At 41.1% G+C, this 13,662-nt stretch overlaps 1 protein-coding gene across 11 annotated transcripts in view; it reads right to left on the reverse strand.

Annotated features, from left to right (window-relative positions):
• LCORL (ligand dependent nuclear receptor corepressor like) overlaps positions 1 to 4,878 on the reverse strand; it is a 165,606-nt gene extending 160,728 nt beyond the window's left edge. For 10 of the 11 annotated variants that reach the window (XM_039218713.1, XM_039218714.1, XM_039218708.1 and 7 more), the window contains exon 1: positions 3,631 to 4,878. In XM_039218713.1, coding sequence (XP_039074644.1) covers positions 3,631 to 3,781 — 151 coding nt within the window. In that variant the 5' untranslated portion in view covers positions 3,782 to 4,878. The remainder of the gene's footprint in view (positions 1 to 3,630) is intronic. The other variant, XM_039218709.1, reaches the window with a different exon arrangement.
• Between the last annotated feature and the right edge of the window lie 8,784 nt (positions 4,879 to 13,662).

Raw genomic sequence — 13,662 nt, forward strand, 5'->3', positions numbered from 1 at the left:
TTTCTTGTAAATTTGAAATTTTATCAAAATTAAAAGTTAAGAAAAAGTAGAAAAACAAAAACTTGGCCTATTTCCCAGACTGAATATCCTAATAGACTACACAAGTTCTGGTAATGCTTAAAAATATGCTAATGCATTTCCTTTATCCTCAACTTTGCTTTGTTTTAAATTTTATGACATATCAGATACTAACTGTATTATATATTCCATAAGATCCAGGACTGTATCTGTTATCACTCTTGTCATAATGAGTACCAGGATACTATTTATTATACCAATAAGCACTCAAACATCTGTTAGCCGAACATACTCAAAATTATAGCATAGGATGATTATAGAAAAATAATCAAATTATAAATTGTAAATAAAGCTATTAGTTAGGACACAGAATTTTGTAGAACTTTTCAATTAAATTAGAAAGAAGAAAAACCAGGAATAAATTACAGAGTAGTCACAAATCTAACCTAAAGACAGGAGTTCCACAAATAGAGAAAGGCAAACATCACCCTCCACATCAAGGGTTAATCATCTTAGCTAACTACCAACAGTCACGATAACTAATCTTCTTCCTCCATGAAATAGAATAATATATGAGTTACAAAAAAAAATCGGGTTACTTTAAAAACTTAGGCTAAGAACTGAGATTTAAATTTTCATTACTGGCTCAATAATAAGTTGCTATATGACCTTAAACAATGCTTACAATTTCTATTTCTCATTAAAAATAAGACTCTTTGTGCGGAGCGGTGGCGGAGGGGGCGGGGGCACGCCTGGGTGGCTCAGTCAGTTGAGAGTCCAACTTCAGCTCAGGTCATGATCTCGCTGTTCGTGAGTTCAAGCCTGGTAACCAGCTCTGTGCTGACAGCTCAGAGGCTGGAGTCTGCTTCAGATTCTTTGTCTCCCTCTCTCTGCTTGTGCTCCCTCTCAAAAATAAATAAACATTAAAAAAAAAAAAGACTTTTGGGTCATTTTCTTATCAAAGGTAGAAAGTATAATATTTTATAAAAATTATTTCAAGCAATAAGAGCACTGATTATATTCAATGCAAAAAAATATATGTACATATAAACATTCACACACATGCAAAAGAAAAAGAATACGGCTTTTTTGTAAATATGTTTACATAGTAAAGTATTGAATGTAAGCACATTAATAACAAAAGGCAATTTAAAATAATTACACAAACTACATTTAATCCCAATTCACACTATGAATAGGTGCTTCATATATAGGATACTGAAAAAAACAGCCAGCCCAATCAACAAGTGTATATATATCCTGTTTAAAAGAGTTTTATTGCTTATTTCAAAATAACAATGACAAAAACAAAGTACGAGATGGATTTTACTAGGTCTCCTGACTGGGACTATGGGAAACAATTCTCAAATATATTTAGAGCCCAGAAAATATTTCCTTTCAAATACAGTACAGTTATACACATTACATTAAAAATGTAATATAGAGATTGCATGTTAGACATATGGCATCAACTCAATTTTCAATGTCTTCCAATCCTACTTGAGCATCCAACTAGGTAAAGCAGAAAGATATTCTAAACCCCTTTTTCCATCAAATCCAATGTCATGTTTAATTAAAATTTGACGATTTTTTTCAGAAATACACATAACTTTGTGTATCTGTAGAGTCATACTGCATGTATCTAAGTAAGAAGATAAGGGGGAAAATCCAAAGTATACGAAAACATAAAAACTGAGCTAAGATATCTCAGAATCACTGTGTGCCTCGGCAAAACTTAACACAATTATATCATGAGCCAGTGTTTCAATGCTGTCATCCTGCCTGATTCTAATCAAACAAACTCAACAGTTTCTCAACAGGTTGACCGTGGAAGATATCTTTAGGTAAGCATGTGTGAAAACGGGTCCATTTTGTATTTAGGAAGCACTAGCAACAGCCAGCTTAACATTTTTATAAAAGAATAAATAATACCGTGAGGGTTGGTTTTTTTTTTTTACTTTTTTTAAGAACTAAAATCATTCATAAATATTTGACTAAAGAAAGCTGTTTCCCAGAATGTTTCCTTAAACAAGACCAAAATGTATTTTACAAGGGTAAAACATCAAGTTGCCTAAAGTGAACTTAAATGCTCCCTAGTCAGAGCTACCTTCTTTCTGTGCGTTTCCCTATATCCACCGTTTTCTGCAGGGCACATTTCTGAGCTAAGGCTGTACTAGTTTATCCTTCCACTATCTTCTTCACTAGTGAAAAACGAGACAGATCTTCAGGCGCTAACCAAGCAAATCTGAGGGGGGTGGGGGGAAAAGGGGCGCGAGGTGGCGCAAGAACAGATGGAAACAAGGTAAGAGAGTTGTTTTCTTAAGGCACTGAGGTTACTCCTCAACTCCCAACGCCAAGATTTAATCGCCAGAAGAGCAAGCTGCTGCCGCTATCCAACCACTTCTCAGGACAATGCAACCCTCCTTTCCACTTCTTCCCCTACGCTCCTACCCGCAACCGCCTTCCAAAACAAACAGACACAACACACCCCATCCCAACACCCTCCCTGTCCCTCCTGTGCCCACTAAATAAACCAACCTGCTGGATAACAGCTCCTCGCATACGTCTCACTCAGACAAAAAAAAAAAAAAAAAAAAAAAAAAAAACCGACGGCGGCACCGTGGGGAGTTCCCACCACCTCCCGCCACCCCGAGCAAACCGCAGAATGACAGCCCCAAACCCAGAAGTTTGTAGCAAAACGATTCCCACTCCACCAAAAGGGAAGACGGAATTGCAAGAGAACAGGGATGGGAGGTGGGAAGGGCGATGTGCGTTTACATGCAGAGAAAGGTCCATCACATGACAGTACGAGAGGACCAGAGTCGTCCCGGCGTCCGCGAGGAGAAAAGGGGGGCGGGGGGAGAAGGGTGCCGTCGCCATGGCAACACCCCCCATCCGTCCAGACTTCCAAAGAGGGAGGAAGAACTTCAAATCCCAACCGTCAGCGCTCGAGCAGCTCCTTCTTAAAGGGGTACACACAGCGCCGCCGCCGAGCGCGAGAGGGCAGAGTTGGGTGCCCCCGCCCCTCGGGCGACGCCCCCGCCGCCCCTCGCCCCCAAGCCGGCCCACCCGCGACCCCCGCCCCGCGAGCGCCCGGAGGGTCGCCCCGGTCCTAGTCTCCAGGAACTCGGCCGCGTCGACTCGCCTGGCCCCCGGCGGCGAAAAGGGGGTGTGTGTGCGCCTGGCGGGGGCGCGGACCAGCCCGCCTTCCTCCCGCCGGCCCTGCCCGCCGGCTCCCCTCCGCCCGGGCGCCGACCCACCGGGCCGCTGCCTCCCTCCCGACAGGGTGGACAGCGGGCGCCGAGGGGGCACCGCGGAGTTTCGGGGAGAGCGCGAGCGAGCGGTTTCCTCAGGGGCTCGGCGAGCGGGTCCAAACTAACAGTTCCTGAGGAGCCCAAGAGCCGAGAAGGGAAGGAGCGCGAACCGCGCGGGGCGAGAAGCCCCCAGACAAAAGGCGAGCGCCGAAGCCGCCGCGCCGCCGCCGCTCCCATCGCGCTCCCCCATTGAACTGACCCGAACGGGAGACTGAACTCACCGCCTCAGCCACAAACTCCTCGGGCTGCGGCAGCCGTCGCCGCGCGGAGCCGGGGCCCTGACCCGTGTCTCTCTTACCTACACAGTGCATGAGGCGGTGGCGCCAAGAGTCGAGTTCCCGCCGGAATCCTCTCCTCTCCGCCGCGCACCGAGGGCTCCGGCACTGAGCGGCGGCGGCGGCGGCAGCAGCGGCGGCGGCAGCGGCCATTCTCTCTCTTCCCTTGTCCATCTGCGTCCCGCGTCACGCGCCCTCATTTACATACGAGCGGCGCAGGCACGAGGCAGGGGCGCGAGCCCTCGGCGCGAGCCCCGGAGCGCGCGCCCCCCGGAGGGGGGTTGATTGACACGTGTCACTACGTTCCCTCTGCCCTTCCCTCCCCCTCCCTCCACTCCCTCTGGGAGAGGCGGGGAGGGAGCGTGAGGAGAAGGAAGCAACCTGCCGCTTCCGCTGACCCCGCCTCCCCATCCACTCCCATCTCCCTCCTCCCCCCGGAGTTTACTCAAGCGAGCCATTCGGCTCCCACCGCCCGCGAAAATCCTGAGCGGGCGCGAGAGGCTCGGAGCCCGGCCAGAAACCAGCGTGCTAATGGAGCGGACTCGCAACGCCTCCCTTCTGACTTCGCGACGCGACTCAGGCCGCCTGGAGACTTCACTTCCCAGGCTCCGTTGCGCCGGGGTCCCGAAGCAGAGCTTGCCTCCGCGACGCGATGCCTGCCGGTCTTTGTAGTCCAGCAGGGACGGACACGCAACTCGTCTCCCACTTGGGCTTGCCGACTGGCCTCTGACTTCTTCGCGCTGGGCGGCGTGTGGGTTTAGCCTCCAACTCGCAATCAGGATGGCGCTGCCAGCGTCGCCGGGTCTGACCCAGCCGCCTTACCTTCTCTGAGCTCCTCGACAGAAGAGCGCTGGAAACCGCCCGAGTTGTCTGCGCTTTTGTGCTTTAAGCTCTGGAAACTTTTGGGGGTCACTGTCACCCCGCCACCGCAGGAAGAGAGCAAACCGGGCTTTCGGCTGCATCAGAAATAACTGCCAAGTATCCAGAGAGAGATCCCACAGTGACTTCAGTTTCCAGGGCAAAGAGATCTCCGGAAGCTAGAGTATTTACAAGGATTAGGGGGAAAGAGGCTTTTCATAGAAAATTATTTACGGGGGGGATTGGGTGTGGCTCGTGAAAACTCCAAAGGGGGAAACTGTTATGCTCCGCAAAATGTAAACTCCTGTAGGACAGCGACCCACTGGGACGTCTGTACCTTGACACCTCTCACTTCTCTGACGCTAGTACAGTGCATGGCACGGGATTTAGCATTTTACAAATGTTATGGAATAAATTCTATGCTGTGCTAGAGAAAATATTTCTTCTTCAGAGAGAGGGAAAACTTTTGATTGGACATAAACTCCAATGACATTTTTTACTTTTGCACCAGGGTGACTGTGCATGAGTTTCTGTATATGCGCAGGGGTCAAGCCAAAGCTAAGACACCCAAAGTTTGCTGAGAAGCACTGTGTGTTACTGGAAATGTATGCACAAGTCTGAGGGAAATATGCTTTATTCTTCTTGGAAACTCTTATGCATTCTGAGTTCAGTTCCACCCTCCCTGTTTTGTGGCTTATCCTTATAGGCTTGCTGGATTGCTTGCTTGCTTCCTTTTTTTTTTTTTTTTTTTTTTTGAATAATGAAAAAGTGTTTCATTATTCATAACCTCTCAATAATGAAGAAGCAGTTTTACATTTTCACAAAGAAAAAAGAATGAAGTTTGAATTTCACAGTCACCCTTTCCAAAATTGTCACAGTTGAAGAAACAAGTAAAATCACTAGTGAAGATGCTTTCGGAATGATCAGTGAATGGATTCAGTTACAGATTCCACTCATATTACAATTGCCCAGATGATCAGCCTTTGTAGCTTTCCTGGTCACTTTTACAGTAATCTACATTAGTTAGGATGGGCTAGGTTACAGTGCAGTAACAAAAAATCTAAAAATGTTGATGACTTAAAACAACAAAAAATGATATTTCCTGCTTAACTGCCTGTTCATCGGGCCTGAGGGGTGGGAAGGGGAGGGAGAGAGGGTAGTGGGGAGACTGTAGATGGTTCTCACCAAGCAACCAGATGACTAAAGGAGGCTCCAATCTCTAGAACGCCCCTGCTTGCACGATATACAGAAAGAACGTGAATGGCAAACTGGTTCTTGCTGAAAGTTATACAAGTCAATTCCACTCCCCATTTCATTGACAAAAGCAAATCATATGAGCAGACTGTCTTCAAAGGAGCAGGGAAATATAATTCTATTTTCCCAGAAGGAAGATAACCCAAGTTTACAGGTAAACTGCACCAATGATTACTACAATCCATTCTTCTAATCATCAACCTAATCACTCAACTTATGAGACAAAATACATTCCCTCCTATCACACATGAGACAATCTAAAATTTCCATTCAGTAAAGGCATTAATCTCAAAGTTCAACATCTCTGGGTGACTCTTGGTAGTCTCTTATTAAAACAAGATAAAGGTTCTCTTGTTAAAGATAAAGTATCTATCCTCCCTGTTTACACACACACACACACACACACACACACACAGACACACACATACACACCCTGAACGCATAGTGCTGGAATAGGAACAGAATAACCTTGGTAAACATTCCTATTTAGAAAGGGAAAGAATGGGAGAAACACATGAATAGTTTGAGCAAATATTTTACCACAGCTAGCATGGATTGCCAACTTTCCAGCTTTTAACAATAGTTTCCTTGCCACCACCCACTGAGTTTCTAAATCACAGCTACAAATTTTAGATTTTCTGTCATCAATACCTCCTGGGTACCAGTTTCTACATTAGTTAGAATGGACTAGGTTATGCTTTAGTAACAGTAACCCAAAATCTCAGAGGTTTAATAAAAAGATCTATTTCTTTTTTCTTTTATTCAAGTTTGTATTTAAATTCTAGTTAACATGTATGGTAAAATTGGTTTCAGGTGTAGAATTTAGTGATTCATCACTTACATATAACACCCGGTGCTCATCACAACAAAGATTTATTTCTTACTTAAACTATCTGTTCTCCAAAAGTCAGTATCAGGGAGAATGGGGAGAACAGTTCCATGTCCATTAAGGGACTCAAGTTTATGAAGCCTCACCATTTGGAAGCACCCCAGTCACCATGACAAGAAAAATAAGATGCTGAATCACAGTCCAGCTTTTAAAAGCTTCTGCCAGAAGTGACATAGTTCCCTGGGTGAAGCAAATCATGTGGTCATGCCTAACTTCAAAGGAGAGATATATCAGATAGCTTTAAGGACATAACAAACCACTCCAAAACTTAATAGCTTAAAACTTCAACTATTCACTTAGCTCATGATTGTATAGAATGGCAATTTGTATTAGGCTCAGCCAGACACTTCTGCTGGCCTGGGCTGCACTTACTTAGGTATCTGTGATGATCCTCCTGTCAGCAAGGCAGCTCTGTTTCTGAGGGTGAGCTGACTATCAGCTTAGGACAAGAGAGCAATCAGGCCAGGTGTCCCTCATCATCAAGAGGCTAGCCCTGGCTTGTTCACATGGTGGCAGTCACAGTGTTCTAAGAACAGCAAGAGAGCAAGCCCCAATACACAAGTACTTTTTAAGTTTCAGCTTGAGTCCCATTTGCTCTACTTCCAATGGCTAAAGCAAATCATATAGCCAAGCCAAGCATCAGGATGGTAAAATAGATTTCATGTCTTAAGAAAAAGATCTGGAAGACAGATTGCAAAGGGGTATAGATAGGGGGAAGGAAATAATTTGTGGCCATTTTGCAGCCTTCTGCATATGGGAAAGTACATTGCTACCATGTTTCCCCAAAGAATGAGAAATGGAAAGATCAATGAACAGAACTAATGAATATCACTGCTGAAGAATTTCTGGGAGAAGGGAAGATCATGGCCATATGTAGTGAAATACATAAATGGAGCCATCTTTGAAAGTCAGCTTGGGAGCACCTGGGTGGCTTAGTCGATTAAGCGTCCGACTTTGGCTTTGGTCATGATCTCTTGGCTCATGAGTTCGAGCCCCGCATCGGGCTCTGTGCTGATTGCCAGCTCAGAACCTGGAGCCTGTTTCAGAGTCTGTGACTCCCTCTCTCTCTGACCCTCCCCTGCTCACGCTGTCTCTCTCTCTCTCTCTCCTAGAAATAAATAAAACATTAAAAAAATTTAAAAAAAAGAAAGTCAGCTTGACTTAGAAGAACACAGAATTTTCCATGGCAAGTATCAGAGAATATAATAGTCCAATAACTTGACTTCAGGGTAAGCTCGAGGAACATAGAGATAGGAGTCTATCTGATTCACCCTTGTGTTCTCAGCATCTAGTGCTCTTCCAGGCACTTAATTGGTGCCTAACATTTTTGTATCGACTTGACAAATATTTAGGATATCCATAAAGCCAAGGATAAAGGGTCACATCCAAAATTATCTCCAACACTAAAATTCTAGTTACTCATAAAGTAATTTTTATAGAACAAAAGATACATGATATGAAAATGTTAAGGTTCTTTGGAAAGATGTTTTTGTACTTCTATCTCCTACATATATCATATCATTTATTTCTTTTTTTAAAACAGTTTTTAATGCTTATTTTTAAGAGAGATACAGACCATGAGCAGGGGAGGAGCACAGAGAGAGGGAGACACAGAATTGAAACAGGGTCCAGGCTCTGATCTGTCAGCACAGAGCCTGATATGGGGCTCAAACCCACGAACCGCGAGATCATGACCTGGGCCGAAGTCAGACGCTTAACCAACAGAGCCACCCAGGCGCCCCTCATTTATTTATTTCTGTGTAACAAACTAATCCATAACTTAGCGCTTAAAAGAGCAACCATGTGTTTCTGTTCAAAAGTCTACAGGTCAGATTGCAAGTTCTGATCTGGAGAGGCTCTGCTGATCTTGGCTGGAATTGCTAATGCTGGAAGCTGCCTGATCCGAAATAGCCTCACTCTGGTCTGGAGTTTGGCTCTGTGTTTGCTGGGATAATGGGAATGACTGAGCCATGAGTACCATCATCCAGAGGCTGGCTAGAGCTTATTTACATAGTGGTGGCATGTGAAGCACAACATTAGAGGAAGCACTAATGTGCAAGTGTTTTCAAGTCTTTACTTCTGCTGCTTGCCACTCTCCTATTGGCCAAGGCAAATCACATGTCTGAGACTCAAATCTAGGAGAATACTAACAAATGGCATGGATATAGAAAGGTGTGAACAAATTGGGGTCATTACTATAACCAAACCACCATAAATTTCCATCCAAGTTCACCATTCTCTACCTAAAACTGATTACCACATTTATAGTTTTTATACAGTACCAAGTATAGGTATAAACTACTAGCAAAATTAAAAGTTTCTTGATTTATGTGATCATTTGGCAGTCAATTCTTAATCTGGAATACATTTTAGTAGATGATAATGAAACCATACAAATTAATTGGAGTGGTTTGAAACACTCATGTTTTCATAGTAGAGAAATATAAAATTTACAGAGTGGTATGACAAGAGTCATGTTTTTTGAGATTCTAATAAAAAAATGAAAGTTATTCTTTTTTTTTTTTTAATTTTTTTTATTTTATTTATTTCTAGGAGAGAGAAACAGCGTGAGCAGGGGAGGGTCAGAGAGAGAGGGAGGCACAGAATCTGAAACAGGCTCCAGGCTCTGAGCTGGCAGTCAGCACAGAGCCCGACGCGGGGCTCGAACCCACGAACCGAGAGATCATGACCTAAGCGAAAGTCGGACACTTAACCGACTAAGCCACCCAGGCGCCCCGAAAGTTATTCTTGTACTTAGCAACAAAAAGAAACAACCCAATATACTAAGAGGATTGTAAAATATCTACTGAATTGTGAATCATCAACATGTAACACAAACATAATATATATTTTCTAACTTAATAAAATGTAAACACTTTGTATGAATTAGATATTTGTAATTATAAGGTATAAATATTCAATGCCTTAATTAATTATAAAATGATTCATAATTCTGAGAAGCCATTTTTTGAGTAAATTTTATTAGCTGCTTTAAAAAAATCACAACTTACTCTATTTCCTTTAGTTGTGAACTATAATGCACTGCACTGATCAGAGATGTAAAAATCAAAAACAAATTTGATCAACCAATTATTTAGGGCATGGAACATAGCCCCCTTCCAGAAAATTTCTAATCAGCCACATAATCATACTATGCTAAATTTTATGCAAACATCTTAGATTCATCCAGGTTTATGAGTCAAAGATTTCTCAGCATTCTTTTTCTCATAAGAGTATAGACTCCAAGGATACCATTATCTCAGATAGACATACTGGTGCACTTAATTTCAATTCTGCAGTTTAATAATTAGAGATATCTAAAATGGATGAATAATTTTGTCTTCTTGATGCATTTCCAGATACCATCACATATCTTTTGTACGTTTTGTAGGGAATAAAGATAAAATTTCACAGCAGGAAATAAAAACTGAGGCAGTGGAAATAGTGATGCACTTCATTCCTTACACAGTAATGTCTATCCATTTCCTATTCCAAAACTGTTCTTAGTAGATACAAAAATGGGCATGATAGATGATCCAATATGGGTGCTATCTCAGATATTTTTTCTTGATGTTTTTTGTTTAGTTCCACCATTAGATATTTTTTAACCATTACTGTCACACCTTGTTACCATCTTTATATCAAATATATTTCCGTATGACACGATTTTCACTATATTAGGAAGACAGGGGCCCTCAGTTGTCAGGATAACCAATACTGAAATTAGGGTAAGCATGTTTTCTAGTTTTTTTTTTTTTAAACAAAATCATACATCTTTGAGCTTGGCATCTGAATTTAATACTATTTACCATCTATTTTTCTCTTGTATCCAGGCTGATGATAATTTCTAGCTTTTTTTCTTAAACCAAATCATACACGTTTGAGCTTGGCATCTGAATTTAATACTGTTTACCATCTATTTTTCTCTTGTATCCAGGCTGATGATAATAGGACCTGATCTATCATTACTCTTTTTGTGTCCACTTGAAACTACTCCCCCAGACTAACTCATTATTATCACTTTCATTTTCAGCCTTTTAATAATTTCAATGCATTATATGCTTAATGATGGCAATTTGAGCCAATTAAATCCAATTGCATAGTTTAGTATCAAAGTCAAATAAAAATGTTATCTATGTCACCTAGACTATTATAGTTTAGAGAGAGTACAGATCATATAGGTCAATTTCCTATTGTTGCAGATAGAGAAATTGAGGCCCAGAGAAGATTAGCAATTTGTGTATGTCACACAGCTTATAAAGTAGCAGTACTCAAATATAAAGATCAGATTTCCTAATTTCTAATTTTGACTTTTTACTGTAATAATGGCCATCATTTTTGAGCATTTATTCGCATTATTAATTCATTTAACCTTTCCCATAACTCATGCAATAAGTACTGTTACTTTTTTTAAGTTTTTAAATGTTTATTTATTTTTGAGAGAGTGGGGGAAGAGCACAGAGAGTGAGATAGAGGATCCAAAGTGGGCTATGCACTGACAGCAGAGAGCCTGATGCAGGGCTCAAACTCATGAACTTTGAGATCATGACCTGAGCCAAAGTGAAACACTTAACTGACAGAGCCATCCAGGTGCCCCAGTACTGTTATTATTATTCCCATTTCTCAAAGAAAAAATTAGAAATTGGCTCAGCGATGTTAACTTATCCAACATCGCTCAGCTCGGTAGTGGTAGAACTAGAATTTCCATCTCTGTTGTTCCAAATTTACCAGTACTTTACACTGGCAAGCAGAAAAGAAGGTGATAAAGCTGCCTTGTAAGGAATCAGAAATTGAGAAACCTAGACTTTACCTGATTTTCATGAGGGACTACTGCTGATTTGGAAGAAGATAGTGACACAAACACAAAAGTATGATCCCCCAGTATTTCATATATTAATCATTCAGCCAAACTAGGCTTTCTGCTGCCCCCCATCTGACACTTATAAGCTGTTCTACTCTCATGGAACTTGCTCAGTACCTCCAAACTAAGTCCTAATTACTCCCTTCTGTTCTCTTGACGCATTTTATTTATACTTTTTCTCACGGGTATTAGCATATTCCTCCATGTATTTTAATTCTTTATGGATGTTTCTTATTGTTCCTCTCTACCACCTTGAAGATTGTGAAATCAAGGCCTGGGTATTCATCATTTCTGTATACCTGTATTCTAACACTTAGTTGGTACTAAAGAGACTTTTGTTGAATTGAAACAAAATGGTAACAAATTGGGATTTTTAGAAGAAAATATGAAAGATTTAAGACTTCTTACCCCCCCCAGCCCACTATCATACTCAAGCCCTACTCATAAATCCAAATTTATTTTTCATCCTTGATATCAGGACAGTGGCAAAAGGAGATGGCGTGGTTGCATTTTACAGGGGTTATATTTGAAATCAAGGAATTAACACCCTTTGGCATTTCCGCATGTTGAAACTCCTGATACAGAATAAATCATAATGTCTCATATGAATAAAGCTCATTTTACTTACTAAAATGCCTTAGGTAAGAGAAATATGAACAATTTACAAATGTGGAATTCTTTTTCCGTGCTGTTGACAAAAGCTAGGAACTGGTTTGCAGTTTCAGCATATAAAAAATATTTATTTTGATATGAAAATAGTACACAATGCAAATAAAGATGAGGGCCGTGAAGATGCCCAGCAGTATAGCTACAAAGTGAAATCCAGTGGATTGAAGTTTATTTTAAAATATTACCATAAAGAAGGTTTATTTGAACAGTGAATAAGATAGTGGCCCATATTAATATCCACATAGGGAAAAGATATGAAATAAAGATAGAAAAAAAAAAAGAAACGGTTAAATTGCCTATGATTTACATTTATAAAGAAGAGATGAGAATAAATATGCGAAGTTGGTATATCGCCTTAGCACCATTTAACTTAGTAGTCAGTATGTCAAAATTGTATCGTATTTGAAGATTTAAATTATAATGTAAGATGTAAATTATAATTAATAATCACTTATGCAACCATGGAAGGTAAAGAACAATCTAATATTATCCTGTTAGAGGCTTTCAAGTTTAATAGGCAAAATGGCCTGATCTTATTCTTATGCACTAAAGTCATTAAGCTCTAAATCAGAAACTTGAAAGAAAAAGCAATCTAAATATAAAACTCATCAACTATGTTGAATATCATTGGTCTCCATGATCTTTCTCCATTGTCCCCAAGGAAATAGAGAATTACAAGCAGAGGTAGAGGTGAGAGACAGGGCGAAAAGCCTGGAATTTGTTGGAAGATTGTGTAAAAAGCTGTGATGACCACCTCCTCCTCTTGACTGCCTCCCCACCAGGTACAGCCAGGCTTTATCCCAACTTCTGCAAGAGATACGAAATTTATTCTTTGGAGAAACTGGACTGGAAAGATTATGGATTTGAGGACAAGAAGTGTGATAGAAAAAGGGCCTAAAGTTGCAAACTAAACAGATTAAGTACAAGTTTGCTAAATTCCCCCCACTCATTCCTACAATACTCATAACTTTGATTTGTACCTTTTAGCAGGAAACAGGAGATCCTTCTCAAGAGGAATTCAGAAGGATCACAGAAAAGACTTACAGATGCTAATATCTGAAAGTCTCCCCAATGAAAAACTGGCCTTCTGCCTGATCACACTTTATTGAAGTCCATCAGTCACAAGCCCACTCATGTACTCAGAGCAGCCAATAAATGTTTTAAGGGTTTCATTCATAAATATGCATTGGCTGCTAAAAGTCCTTAGACATTTAAGGAAAAGAGTCCAAAACAAGCAGATAAAAACAATTCAGAGAAAAACGGAAAATTCAGGGAGTAGAAGAAAACATCTAACTCATTATAATTAACATTCTCACAGAGATAAGAGAATATACCACATCATTAAAACAAGAATTACTTTGAAACATGATGCTATGGAAATGGAGAACAATGAGAAATCAAGAAAGAACTCTTGGAAATTAGAAATATGTCACAGGAAATTAGACAAAATTCAATAGAAGTGTTGAGATAGAATATTTCTGCAAAGTAGTGTTTAAAAAAAAAAGATATGGAGGGGCACCTGGG

This window comes from Hyaena hyaena, unplaced genomic scaffold (genome assembly GCF_003009895.1).
Source record: "Hyaena hyaena isolate Hyena2069 unplaced genomic scaffold, ASM300989v1 scaffold_774, whole genome shotgun sequence".
Taxonomy (NCBI): domain Eukaryota; kingdom Metazoa; phylum Chordata; class Mammalia; order Carnivora; family Hyaenidae; genus Hyaena; species Hyaena hyaena.